At 42.4% G+C, this 14,469-nt stretch overlaps 1 protein-coding gene across 1 annotated transcript in view; it reads left to right on the top strand.

The window, feature by feature from the left end:
• Positions 1-333: 333 nt before the first annotated feature.
• The window catches only part of SLC7A11 (solute carrier family 7 member 11), a 60,089-nt gene continuing 45,953 nt past the window's right edge, over positions 334-14,469 (top strand). The window contains exons 1-3 of the mRNA XM_075150139.1: positions 334-731; positions 3,663-3,789; positions 7,808-7,923. Coding sequence (XP_075006240.1) covers positions 455-731; positions 3,663-3,789; positions 7,808-7,923 — 520 coding nt within the window. The 5' untranslated portion in view covers positions 334-454. The remainder of the gene's footprint in view (positions 732-3,662; positions 3,790-7,807; positions 7,924-14,469) is intronic.

Here is a 14,469-nt window from a genome sequence, read left to right on the forward strand (position 1 = left end):
TCGGTTGTGCAACATGCCCCTACTGTTTAAAAAGGAGGAAGGGAGAAGAAAAAAAAAAAAAAAAAAAAAAAAAGAGAAATGCTGAGTAATGCCAGAGGTTTCTCAAATGGCTGATGCAAACCTGGAGAATTTGCATCATCATTCAGCTGAAGTAACTTGGTATGACAAGAGCTTAAATACAAGTCCACGCGGAAGCTGAGCTGGTTTCCAATGATAGGGCAGTACCAGCTCGCAGTGTGAAAGCGCAGGTGTTCCCGAGCAGCGCTCGGATCGCAGTAAAGGCTCAAATACACTTTAGGAGCTTGCTACCTGTGCGTAGGAGCCGCTGGAAAGATAAGAGAGGGCAGAGGAAGAGACTTCAGTAGTTGGCTACACAGAGAGGAAAAAACCCTTGAGTTTCTGCTGCAAACTTTTTTGCCTGCGCTTGCCGTCGGTGTGCTGGTGGCACTGTAGCATGTTTAGGAAAGCTGCTGTAACCACCGTCTCTAATGGAAGCTACTTGCAGGGGCAAGCTAATGGCAGGTTGCCCTCTATGGACAGCGGACAGCCAGCCCAGGAGGGAAAAGTTGTGCTGAAGAAGAAAGTGACACTTTTGAGGGGGATATCCATCATAATTGGCACTATCATTGGAGCTGGCATCTTCATCTCTCCCAAAGGCATCCTGAAGAACACGGGCAGCGTGGGCATGTCCTTGACTGTCTGGACAGTGTGTGGCATCCTCTCGCTCTTCGGTAAGTCCCTTAAAAGTTTCTAATTGGTCCAGAGGGGCGGCCGGTGGATCATTGCTGCTATTTGTCTGATTTTGCCATTGGATAGCAAGGCACAGTGTGGAGCTTGAGGACCAATAGGGCTACAGAAGGTTTTTGCTGCGTGGTAGGTTGCGTGGAGGTATGCAACCCCTGTCCCCCCGGCGCTGGGTCGGTAAAGGTTGGAAGCGTAAATTATTGTTTCTTACGGGTCCCTAAAGGAACAGGAAAAACAAATGTCCGTTTTATGCCATACAATGTGCTGTATGTATAATGTTTTTCTTCTGGCTGTAAGAGGCAGTTTACGGTTTGCTTGTAAGGCCCCCAGCAGCTGGGGATGCGGGTCACTCTGCTCGAACACCGGTGAAATGTTTAGACAGCTCGAGTTAGTTCCCTGGAGGCTAGAGCAAGGTCCGAGAGGAATAATTCCCGCTGGACTTAAGCTGTATTGGCATGAAAGAGAGCAAAGTAATAACAGAATAACCCCTCTCCCTAGTCTTGTATTACTGCTCTTTACTTCGTTCCTCGCTCACGATGGTGCTTTGAAAGATTGCGCTGCAAAAACCAGTGTGATGGAAACAAATTTGTAATGCGAGTTTTATTGCTGGCCTGCCTATCGTGTCAGTTTTTACTAATTTTGTGTATTTTTGAAGAGTATTAAATTCTGAAAAATGCCAGTTTATTTGTTCTGTTCACAAAGCCCCCATTCAGAGTGGAAAACCCCACCCTGGCCTCTGCGGGACAGAGGGTCCATTGACCTACTTAATGAGTTAATCTCAAAGAAGCTGAAGAACTAACATGAATATTGGCTTTATTTAAAACAGAAACGACTTGTTTTCTGGCAGGAGGAAAAGAGGACAAACACGGACTAACACGTGTCTGCTTAATAGGTGGAACATGCAAATGCCACCCTGTGTAAATTGGCTCTGAGCTTAAAAGAAACATGGACTGTTCACAGGTTAAGTCCACCCAAGCCAAACAGACAGCGCAAGCACGTTAGGACCCATTTTGGTCAAATGTTAAATGTATTGGTACAACGTGCAGCATAATCTGTTGTACAAATTGCTATAACCAAAATTCCCCTATAAAGAAAGACCTCAGATACAATTTGTAACCCTGTCAGACGACCTTGGTCTTTAGATTTAGTCAAAACAGAATTTGCTTAAGCATTGCATTTTTGGCTTTTGCTGTAATAGTAGTAATTTTCTGGCTGTGAAGTAAAGTCTGTACAAAAAAAAAAATCTCTTGTATCAGATGGATTTTCTAGGTCACTTTCCAGATCTCAAGATATGAAGAACTGTGTAATTTGGCCTAGCAAAAGATACTATGTCTTTCTCTGAATGGACCTGTTACAGTTATTTTTTCATATTTTTTTTGTGCCGTGGGTGTTTTTAATTCCCTGCATGACTTAATTATAGTAAAATCACGTGCAAAGATCACTTAAGGTCCTGCTGAGGCTGTGTGTGTAACATGTATCGAAACACAATTTCATTTCTATGATTCTATGAACCGCAACAGAAGAGGCTGGCAAGAGAAAACCTATCAATAGCTTTTTTTTAATGTGGCTGTAAGAATTCCTTTAAGTACATTTTCAGATAAGCTGAAGAATAAGAGCTGCCATGTTTTTGAAAGCCCCAAACAAAGCAAGTGAACGAGGATGGAATTTGTCATAATGTGGGTACAGCTTTAACGGGCTTGTACATGTTATGTGACTTTGACAACTGTAGTTTTCATCTTAAGGTGCTGCAGCATAAAAGCATGCAGGGAACAGAGCCGAAATGAGTTCATATGTGTTGCTGATCTTAACTCTATGTGATGCGGTGTTTACAAACTTTGTTACTGTTTTCATCTGGCTTCTCAGACTCTTCTAAAAGAGCTGCCTGCGTTTATCGGCCGTGGTACGTTTCTCTACTGATGCGGACCACCCGCGGAGCCGAGAATCCACTGGCTTTGTCACTGGGTGGTGGCTCATCAAGCAACGGTAGCAGATGGTGCATGGGTGAAGAAGGCTTCTGCAGGTCCTCATAGTTGCAGCGTGCCGTTGCCTGCTCCATAACGGCAGAGGCCGCGCGTTGTGTCGGCAGCAGCCTCGGGGAGCTCTCTGAGAGCTGCTACTTGCTGGGAACGCCACTACCACTTGCTCCAAAGGGGCCTGAACCACTTCTGCATGAGCTAATGCAGCTATGTGATAACGATTTGGGTTTTTGTTCGGTCAGTGGAAATGCACCAAAGGATGAAATGAGCCTCCTGCTATGAAAACGTGAAGCGGTCTGTATTTAAGGCAATGCAGAAATGAACTGAGCTTTCATTGCAGTAGTAATACACAACAACACTGCACCACTGTGGAAAAGCCAGGGCTAAGCCATCCCCCGAATTTTGCATATAAGATGTTGGGAGTACTATTGAGGAAAGTTCTTAATCTGCAATTCTTTCTTCCCTATTTTGGCCGGTCGATTGCTTCGCCCGTGGTTGAGGAGGGGGAATACAGTTTTCAGGCTTTTCTTCAGAGGCTGAGCCAGGCATCTCTGAGGCTGAATGGAGGTGATCATCACTGATAACAAGCAAATGTGTCAGAAGGCTTTCACTCGGTGGTGCAGTCGGGCTGCTGGGGAGCGGGGGTAGCTGGCGTGACACAGCGTTTTGTTGTCCCTTTTCACAAGATACGGATGAGTAATGAAACGTGTTGATAGCAAATAGTTTGTTCAGTGGCTTATACGTAAATGTAACTGGATATATGCACAGTTGGGTTAACTGCAGGTCTAGCTGAATGAATTAAAACTTATAAAATTGCTTAAAAAATGATTAAAATATATCAAAAGTAGTTGTGATACTACGGCAGCTCCATTGTTTAGCTTATAAATGTTTTGAAAGGTATTTTTGGACATCTCTCGTGATGCCGCAGTTTAATTCTCACAGGTGCCCTCTGCTATGCTGAACTAGGAACATGCATTAAGAAGTCTGGCGGTCACTACACCTATATCCTGGAGGCCTTTGGCCCGTTACCTGCTTTTGTGAGAGTCTGGGTTGAATTACTCATCATTCGGTAAGTGTTTTTTGGCTTTTCTGTGTTTCTTTTCTGATGGCTTTTCAGTCATAAAGAAAAATCTCCAATGTGCAAAACAAATATATCTTGATCAATGAGCTGTGTTCTTTAGTATGGTTGCTTCAGAGAATTTAACAATGCTATTTTGCTTGTCAGCATTGAAACATTCAAAAGGACATACGTGCATGTATGGGGGGAAAAACAGATTCTAAGGGAGAATCACATGAATTCAGCTACTTGCTTTAATTTTGCTAAGCTTACTGTATCCATTAATGTCACTAATAATGTTAATACCCATGCCTACATATAGTATAGTGGAAGAGGGAAGTCACCTTTATGTTTTTCTTAGTCTTGGTACTAACTTTTGGAGCGGTTGCTGTGGATACAGTCTATGGATACAGGAATAACTCCTGGTGAAGCTATTGCCCAGTAGTTTTCAGCTTTGGGGGCACCGTGTATCCTTTGCATGTCCATTCAGGTCCCCATTTTTTGTTTTTTGTGGGGTGTAGGAGAATTTAACTCTTGATTACTATGAAAAGCACTAACTGGCCAAATAAAGCAACATTAAGTCTACGTATCTAAAATGTCCAAAGTATTGTTTTGGTGGGTAAGCCTGTGGCTCGTGCAGCCCTTGATGTTCTATATGAAGATGCCAAATCATTGAATCATATCAAATAAATTTTCATAATATAAATGGATCTTTGTATCAAACTCAGATGTGGCCTTTTGAATTTTTTTTTTTTTAAAGTATTGCTGAGGCTGGAGAGCTTGTTACATGTAGAACAGGGAAACTCGCTTATGCAAAATGACTTCAGGAATGCTCCATTCCTGCCTCAGGCTAGTTAGCACTCCCTTCCCCTCTCCTCCTGAATCAGCAAATTAGTCACAAAAGTGCAAGCCTCATTTCAAATCACAACTATGTTTACATAATATTGACAAGTTCTGGCGTAGACTGTTTAAAAGCACTGACAGTGCTGAGTCATTATGAATCCATAAATCCTTATCTTGTTTCCGGAGGAAATCATTGTGTAAGTCAGATGGTCCTTTACATCCTCCCCACCCGTACGTAACCTTTGAACTAACTGCATAATTTCCATCAAACGTGGTGAAAGAGCAGATGGCTTAACCGTATTAACTTTTTGCCAAAAAGGAAAACCAGATAGAGTTTTCACTGTGAGAAGCGCAGTGCTGTGAACGTAGCGATACCATTGCACATCACAGAACCAACAGAAGAGAGAACAGTGTTAGAAATCCTGCTCTTAACCTGCACCTTCCTAAGCAGGGGGATCTTATTAACCTAGGCACAAATACCCACAAGAATCCAGGCTTCATAAATTCCTCTCCTCGTAAAATTATTTTTTTTTTTTATACATGACAGTGTCTCAGGAGTGTCATGAAAACACTCTTAGTCATCGTGATTTGCTCCACACCCAGAAAATAATCATCTTGCATGGGAAGGAACATCAGTGGATTCTTTAATCATCAAATCTGAGAGGCAGCGAGGGAGGCGTACTTGTTATAACTTGCGATGATCAGAGCAGCGCTGCCGAAACTCTGTGTAGAGTTTTATATCGGACTCCTGCATCAGTAAACTAATTGGCTGCTGCTATCAAAGAAGTTGAGACCTAGTATGTATCTAGGTTTTTTTCAGGAGGTGAAGTTGCACACACACTTCTCAGCTAAGCTGTTTTTTCCCCTGAAAGATTGCAGGATTGTCACACCTACGGGCTGGTGGAGCAGCCGCAACCAAAATAAGCATCTCCTGCTCTCGTATATCTTTTCAGCCAGTATTTTACAGTCTAGGACACACTTAAACTCTGCCCACATACGGATCAAACTGTGCCAGCATCACCTGCTGTTTAGAAGTGCCTTACGCTACGCTGCTCCTCATCCAGTACAAGTAGGAACTCTTTCTCTCCCCAAAAGTCAGGTTGCAGGTATATTACATACCTTTAAAAAACCAAAAAGCTAGTTTTCAAACAAGCGAAGACGACCGTGTGAATGCATGGTCTGTAGTGCTTAACTACGGCGGTTGCTAAACCCAGGTTGGGCGAGAGTGCTGCCAGGTGAGTCACCCACCCGTGGTGTGGCTGGGGCACTGTCCCTGCGCCTTCCCCGGTGGCTTTTTGTGCTTCTTGCCCTTCGATGGAAGCTGCTGACGCGCTTTCTGTCCGCCCCTGGGCAGACAGCTGTTGGGGGGCTGCCGGTCTGTCTTTAGGACGGCAGTCAAAAGGAAAATGCCCCATTCCTTCAGCTTCCACCTCCATTGATCGACTAGGCTGCCAGCAACATCTCCCTCCAAACGTGGGACTACGAGAGAGACAGCTATTTATTAGAGGTATAATTGAGCAGCTATGTTTTTAAAGACTTAGTGGTGTGGATAGCAGCGGCTGCCTCTTTAAAAAGGCCTTTCTTAAAATGAGAGGGAAAAATCCAAGTTCTGGAAAAAGGAGCCAGGACAGAGGAAAAAAAAGTCTGGGAAAGCTCCAAAGATCTTATCTTTCATCTGATCTAGGACACTTCAAACTACTTTTGGCAGGCTGCGGTATTTAAAAGCCGGAAGTCTGGTGATCTTCTTACGTAAATTAGAAATATTGCACCAAGGTAAAGGCAGTGAATGTATGTGTAAATCCAGCGCAGAGGACATTCGGTCCCTGAGCAAAGGCAAAATTTGCAAAGCCAATTGTTGGCCGGTGAAAGGAACAGTCCTCGTGCGTGGGGGACGTGCAAGCAGCAGCCCTCTCTTGTCCACGCAGAAATTTTCTGAGGAAGATACTTCTGCTCTGTCCTCCTCTGCAGTTTGGTCCAACACAGTGTGTGACATTTTGGTTGACTCATAACGCTAAGAAAGTGGGTTTTGTTTTAAGGGCGAAACTTTCTTGTGGAAAATTCCTTTATCGTTCGATGGAAAATAATAACTTCTCTGCAGAATTTTTCCACTGTTCCATAGCATTTTTAGCACCTATATTTTTATTAAAATTCTGTAAGGTGAGGCATTGTTTTATGAAATACTGAAGATTTTTTCACAAGAAATTTGCATGGACTCTTGTTTAACTCAAAAATCCTTTGAGGCAGAATCATATGCCCTTTTGTCCTTATTGTGTGTGAGCGTGGGGTGAAGCACAGATGCCACCAGCTGCCCTAAGTAGGGTGAAAGTGTCCTCCCAAACCACACGTGAACAGACCACTGGAACTGTAACATGCAGACAGTGTCTGATCCGAGGCACGGGGTAATTTGCTGTTAATATGTGTCAGTGCTAAGGCTTCTGGCAAACATTTAGCTTGTCTCAAAGAGGAAGGCTGTATGAATATGATGAGTATTTCAAATTTGTAAATGCAACAACTGCATGCATGCCTTTCTTTACATTTCTCTGTTTCGTGGTAGGTGCTTTCTGTACTTCGAGGATTTTTGCTCTCACTTGCAGTGCTAGGAAGATGTTAGTCAATAAAAGGAACAAGTTCTGCTTGCGTTTTAGGAAGTCCCACTTTCATTCATTTTTTGCATTATCTCAGATCTTAATAACGGACTTGGCTAGGTGTTGGATACTTAGTAAAGCAGAATTCTCAGCTTGACTGAAATTAATTTGCTCGTGTCTCTGAAGGGTGAGATATGCCTGGCCACTAAAATTTGGTCCTCAACGACTTTTACTCAGGGTTTTGCCCACGTAATCTAATTCTGGCCATGTTCACTTCAAGTGAGCGAATGAAGGTTTCTGTTGATACCTTTCCTTTCTGTTTACGGCTGCTTCACAACATGGAAGTCGTAAGAGCAATCCTGGTAAGAAGTGTTGGTGTCGAGATCAGACCCGCTGAGCAAAGCTAAACTGCTTGTGGTTTCCTGCTACGTTCAGAAGTCATGGTACACGGCGGCATAGTTACAAGCAGGCACCAAAATTAAGTACGGTTCACAGTTCTGTGATAAAAAAGTTACAGCATGATCCCGTAAGAGTATTATCTATGTACTATTGCAGATTCATTTTGTGATTTTTTTTTTTTTGTTGTGTTGTTTTTACTCTAGCCCTGCTGCCACAGCAGTGATATCGTTGGCATTTGGACGTTACATTTTGGAACCTTTCTTTATGCAGTGTGAAATCCCAGAACTTGCGATTAAACTTATTACAGCTGTTGGCATCAGTAAGTATCCAATTTTAGGTTTCAGGGAAGGGTAAAGATGATGTAAATTGGAAAAAAAAAAAAAAAATTGCACGCCTAACATTTGAACAGGTAGTCATTTGATGTGCATCGTTACAAAACGACTGTGCATCCAATGCCAAGGGCATCAGCGTGACTTTTTGCCTGGGTATGTGTGTTTGCGAACATACGCAGTAGTGAAAAGAATAGCAGACTTTATTAATGGCAGGGAAAATCTATTGCCAAGGCTGATTCTATTGCCACTTGAATTAATGGCAGAACTCTCATTACTTTTGTGGAAGCAATTTCAGTCCCTAAGAGATGGTGAGCCACTGCCAGAGATATGGAAGAATGATTACCTGATTTTAAGTGCTTTGCTCTACCTCTGTTTTAGGAGGCAATTGAGTGCCAAGTATGATGCCATGAAGAAGTGTCGTTCTCTTGAGTGGAGCACAGGCAACATGAGATCATCTTCCCTAGTTCCACTCTGTCCTTCATAGCCATAAAACTTAGCGAGGTGCTCGCGGTGCAGGAAGCAGGAACCCAACCGATGACTTCGGGAGCCGGGCGTACGGCTTGGTGAAAATGCATGTCTGTTACCAGCAGCTTGTCCTACTCTTGCTGACTTTGCAATGAGTGTAAAAGGGACCATTTAGGGCTACAGAGAACTGATAATTGCCAGTGGAAAGAGGGGGGCTACCCTGAGACCAGGAGCTTTACAGTGTACCTGGGCTGGTGAGGGAGGCTGCAAATCGTGATGCGAATGGGACTCTGGAGCCGGGTGCCTGTTTCCAGTTCTGTCTGGTCACTGGTGATGATGGTCCTTGCACACGTGGGCTCACGCTCGCGTTCAGCTGTGTTGGGAGGAGAGTGTGGGGTAGACCTGAGTAATCAGTAACAGATTGTTCCTTTCAATTTGGTCAGTGCACGTATCAGAAACAAAAGGACCGGAGAAAGGAGTTAAGACGTGCAAAATGATCAAAGGCACACAGGAGACCCCTTCGGTTTTGCACAATAATAGGTTCAGATGACTTTTTCTTTCTTTGGGGTAGGGAGTTCAACTGATATTGATATTTCCAGTCTGCAGGTTGCTGTGGCTTTTTGTAGGAGCTCGCTTGATAAGAGTTCCCTTCTGCCAGCAGTGTTAAAAAAATCAGTTTGTGACCGCATTTCTTTCTAACTTAATTATGCACAAACTATAGGTTTCATAGGAATAATTGAATTAAGGGCTTGAATTTTGAGGTCAATGACTTTTTATAGCTACATCTGTCTAAAATATTTCAGTGCAAGATAAGGGTGAAACAGATGTTCAGTAATGTCAAGGTCACCGAGACAGAAGGAATGTTAAGTGAGGACTCCATCAAAGCATTTTGTTAAGTGCATGTGATTCAAGCACAATAAGTGAACAATTTGAAATAGGTTTTTATTGCTTTTAATTTAATTGAAAATCTGTGTGATAAGCCAGGGCTTCGCAAAGTAATTAAACAAAGAAGTAGCATTGCAGGAGGGGTGGAGTTATGCTGAAAAAATTACAGCCTAAAGGGAGAGAGGAGTTCCCAGCAGACTGCTCCTATGGTGAGCGCGGGTCCGTACAGCACAGGTAGGATGAGCTGTCATTTCACTGAAAGAAGGGATTCTTGTAGAAAGTTGTAATGGTGAATAGGACAATGGTGAGGAAAACACTGATGTGTCAGACTGAGGCTTTATCTTTATTGTTTGCAGTATGCTTTACAGTGGAGTTTCATTTGTAGTAGTTTTTGATCATATGCTATGCTTAAGCTTAGGGATCCCAGAGTGTATGACTCTTATTCTTGTACGGTAAGAATTAGCTGTTGTGGTGGTAATTGTTATGAATGTTTTGTATTGTGCACGTAGGCAGAGTGATAGGTAAGATTAAGGTGGTGTTGAGCTGAACAGACACATTGGAGCCCTGAAGATCTTATAATCCAATTTAATGGCGCCAAAGGCAGTGTTTGCTTCCACCGAAAATTTTAAGTTAATCAGAAAGTGAACTGACATGCCTTTTGTCTTCTTATCCACTCCTGGTCCTTCTTCCTCCTGTGCCTGACGACAGAGTGTTCACTGCATATCTGTCTCTACTGCGCGGGGGAAAGGTAGTGGCAAGCACCACTAAACGCTGTCCTTGGGTGAGACTTTGTTCTGTAGTTTTACCTTGTCATTTCTGATCGTACTAGAAAGGGCAGGAAGAGATTTTGAAAAACCTCCAGGTGATCCCCTGCCCCCAAACACACCATATCTAAACAATTTCTGACAAATGTTTGTCTAAACTGGTCTTAAAACCTCCGGTGAGGGAGTTTCTAAAGCCTCACCTAATACTGTAGCCCAGTTTTTTCTATCCTTGTCACAGGACAGCTTTTCTCATTTTTTTTTTCCCCCCGCCTAAACCTCCTTTTCTGCTATTTAAGCCTATTATTAAAAGGTTGCCTGAGATGGATGCAACCAGGATTGTGATGGGGAGTGGCAAATACTGTTGTTCCTCTACCAGCTGCAAACAAGTACTTCTCGTAGAGGGGCTACAGCCCATTCTGCTCCCCACCGTTCCACCTCAGTGCCTCTGCACTGAAAAAGGAACAACGGTGCTGCAGAGAAGATGTAGATCAGATGAGAGCTAAAATGGAACTACTGGAGATGGTGACCTTTAAAAAAACCCCCCTCATTCTTGGTTTATTATTTATAGGAAAAAAGCACATGCTGGGCACAAAATTCCCCTCAAAATCATCTCTGTTCTGAGCAATTTTGAACAATCTGTAGAAGCAAATTTTCAGTTCCACAATATGGTGCTTTCATTTTTATTTTTTTTAAATAAAAACAACCAACCAAAAAGTCCAAACATTTCAATGGCTCACTGGAGAGAAGAATGCTGTGTGGAGGTTCTCTTCAGATGCCCCAGCTTTTTGAACCTCTGAAGCAAAGGCTGCCTGTTCTTTTCAAACTTAGAAATAACTTTAATTCACGTGGTATTTCTCAAGAGAATTTCCGCAAGGAGAAAAACCTAGGCAAATACTGGATATGCATATCTCAATCTATCTGTCAGTCTGCCATAAACTTTTTCTAAACTCCGTCAATTTAACTGTACCTGAGAGAAGAACAGACATCTCAAAGGTATCTAATTACTACAATTTTTATGAAAATAAGCAGCCAGGTAGGGGAGAGAGGACCTGGATGTGCCCCAGCATATGGAAGGACAGCTGAAGAAAATGCAAACGGGAGACGAGGACTTCTAAATGCCTAACTTTGCTTGAGTTGGACACAACAGCCCCAGCACGCAAAGCAGAAGGGATGCTGTCCCCCTTTGTTCTGATGCTGAAGATGGTCTTTTTAGGAGAAAGAGTTAAAAATTCATTTCTCTCTTTAAGTGAAAGCTTCTTCCAATGAAGAAACATCCTATTACCATGCCTATCACCATTGCAAAGCATATGGTGATAGACAGTGCAAAAAACCCCTAGATTGATATATTGCTTTATTTCTATCTTCTAATTCTTCTCCTAATGGTAAGCTTAAATATATTGGTAACAGGAAGGGATAAATTATACTGTGCAAAGATATTGAACTGTGCTATCAGTATGTAACCTGAATAGATATGCAATCTTAACTGAGCCTGTTCTAATCTTTTCACTTGGCCTCCATATCAGAAAGCAGATAAACAGGTTTCAGGTATTAAAAACTGCGAGACTGAAAGCAGGTTACCAACTCGCACATGTTCTTAAAGTTTTTACACTCATTCTTGCATATTTTGGGCATTTTCCGCTGCAGTAATTGCCCACTTCTTTTGGAGGTCTGCCAAAAAAACTCAAATACCCCAAACTATGGCTGTTGGAACCAATATTATGCTTGAAAACTAAGGTCAGCTGTACAGAACTATCAGTGCTTGCTGGAAAATACTCCAGCCCAAAGCTTTATTAGCATAAATTTGGTGTGTATGTGAGGCTATAGTTAGCTGCCTTTTTTTTTTTTCATCATGGCAGATGTTACAGACATTGCTCTCTACCGCTGACAGTTTTCAGACAAGCAGTTTAAATTAAGACATCTCTTGGCTTGCAGGGATAGCAAAAGCTGCTCTGATGGGTGCTTTTGCCTCCTGTGACTTCATCTTAATTGACACATTAAGATCTGCAAATTGAGGGTATTTTTTGCTTTGTGTGAATGCCTTGACCCTAAAAGCCTGACAAGTTAGGGGAGGGCAGATTCCTTGGTTTCCCGCTGAGGCAATGGTACGTATATTCTTGAAAAGTAGGCCAGGATGTAACGCTTACTGCTGCTTCTCCCATTAGATTTCGTTATCCATCTATAGCTGTGGCTGCGTAAAGGAAAGAGATTGTGAAAAGCAACGTGATCGGTGTTACCATTGTGTTTCGTTGTTCATGAACCCCATTTTGTTCTCCCCCCATATTCCCCTCCGTTAGGATTCATCTCGCTTTTAGTTAGGTGTTTAGTTTAAGGTAATTGTCTATGCCTCCCCATAGAGTTAGTGGAGAAAGAGGGAGACACTTCCTGAAGGCAACTCATCTCACCTGAGATAGGCATCTGAAAGAGGTGGTGTTATTCATCCTCTGGAGGTAACTTCATTGAGGGTGCAGCCACACTAGATGCCTGACTTTTAGTTAGCAAAGTTAGAGATGAGTCCTCCTTTCGCTGTCCTTTTGTCTGGGGAGTTGCTGCTTCCTTCTGATCTTTGCTTGTGATCCTGTATCAAAGCTTCTGCGACCAGAATTATCTCCATAAGGCCCTATTCATAGAAGAGAGGTGTTGAATAATGACCATAGTCCCAAGGTATAATTTCCTTCTTGAATCCTGGCACAGTTGTCATATTCTTTTCCTGCTCTTTAGCAGGTTTCTTCATGACTCCTCTTCTCCGTTGCTCCTTTCACTATCCCGTTGCTAACACAACCAGTAATGGTGCTGATACGAGATAGCAGTATAAGCCCCACATCCCTGTTATGCACGTAGAACTGCTGGGATTGAATATTATAAGACGACTGTAAATTCTTATAGCCTATTAAGTCCAATAAAATGAAATTCCATAAAATACCGATTGGTCTCAAATCTTCTAAGAACTTTAGTCTCAGCCCTGCAACTTGAACTACTATATTTGTGCAGTGGTCCAATCTGCAAGGGACGGACTTACTCTTATAGAGGACTATCAAAACTAACGGCACGTGCCCCGGACTGACTGCAGGTGTAGCACGCCTTCAGCTTCCCGATTAAATGAAGGTCCTTGCAGTGTCCGTTTTGCTTCTGCTATTTGATTAGATAGCCTCAGATGAAACATTTGGCTGGCTTGAACTCACAGTTGGGGATGGAGGAGGTTTTAACACAGCCTGCTCACAAGCAGGCTCTCTTAATGAAAATACCAGCCTGCCTTTTTTTCTTTCAAGCCAGTGTAGCTCTTATACAGATTTGGGGCTTGTGATTTGTGTGTGGCTGGCCAGCAAGGAAGGTTACGAGTTTCCACGTGAGTTGACGTTGGTACGTTGTTCGTACTAGTTTGCCACCCAGCGACATTCTCGTACGTGTATCAGAAAGGTGAAACCGATGCGTTAGAAAACCTCGAGGAGGGCTCTCTGCAGGGAGGATGCTCACGTTACCTATTCTGACCTGTGTAAGGTAACAGGCCGATTGCTGCAGTCGGCTTGAACTCTGAATAAGCTGGATGTCAAATTGCAGATACTTTCTTACACATAAAACTCTTTCTTGACATTTCCTTGTGGCTCGGTCCCTGCCTGGGCTTCATCTTCTGGGAAAGAAAAGTATGATGTCCTGAACTTTCTAGGAAATTTGAAATAAGCCAGTGCTTGTTTATGGCACTGGATTTTCTTTATAACTTAAACGCTGTTGAATGTTTTAAATATATTTTGCTTAGACGATGGTTGTTAACCTTCCTGGTAATCAAGCCCTAGGAAAAGAGAGGGAGCCTCAATCAGCGCTAATATTCAGCAGCAACCTAAAGGGATCTTTCAACATTTAAATAAGTGAAGATATGTCAGGGTAGTTTTGGGACAATAGAGTGATGAATCAGGCCCCTGGGATTTTCTGTTTCCTGCCAAGTATAGGTATACATGGAAGTAATAAAGCATAAAATAAGTAATTGGATCTCAAGTGATACTTTGCAGAAGTCCAAGTTATTTCTTTGTGACTTAGAAAAGAACACCTCAGTTCTGAAATATAGTGAAATACAGAACTGGAAAAACATTTTGACCTTTAAGATCTTTTTTTGGTGAAAAATTCACATTAAGTGATGTTGCAAGTTTATGTTGACTTTGGTAAATTGTTCATTTGAGAGTGGGGCCCTCTCTTTCCCCCCAAAAATTCGAGAAAATACTTTTTGTATTTTTTCCTGGAATTTTTATTTTATTAAAAATATCTAAAAAAATACATTGGAATCCAGATTACTTGGAATTTTCTCCCTTTTCCGTTAAACCAAAACTACTTTTGGTTTAAACTGAGAAGAATTTTTTATGATATATTTTCTGGCCTTGCTGGTGAACAGAATCTGTATAAAAGACTTGGGATAAATCAGCAGGTTTTGCC

Source organism: Calonectris borealis, chromosome 4 (assembly GCF_964195595.1).
Source record: "Calonectris borealis chromosome 4, bCalBor7.hap1.2, whole genome shotgun sequence".
NCBI classification, from domain to species: Eukaryota; Metazoa; Chordata; class Aves; order Procellariiformes; family Procellariidae; genus Calonectris; species Calonectris borealis.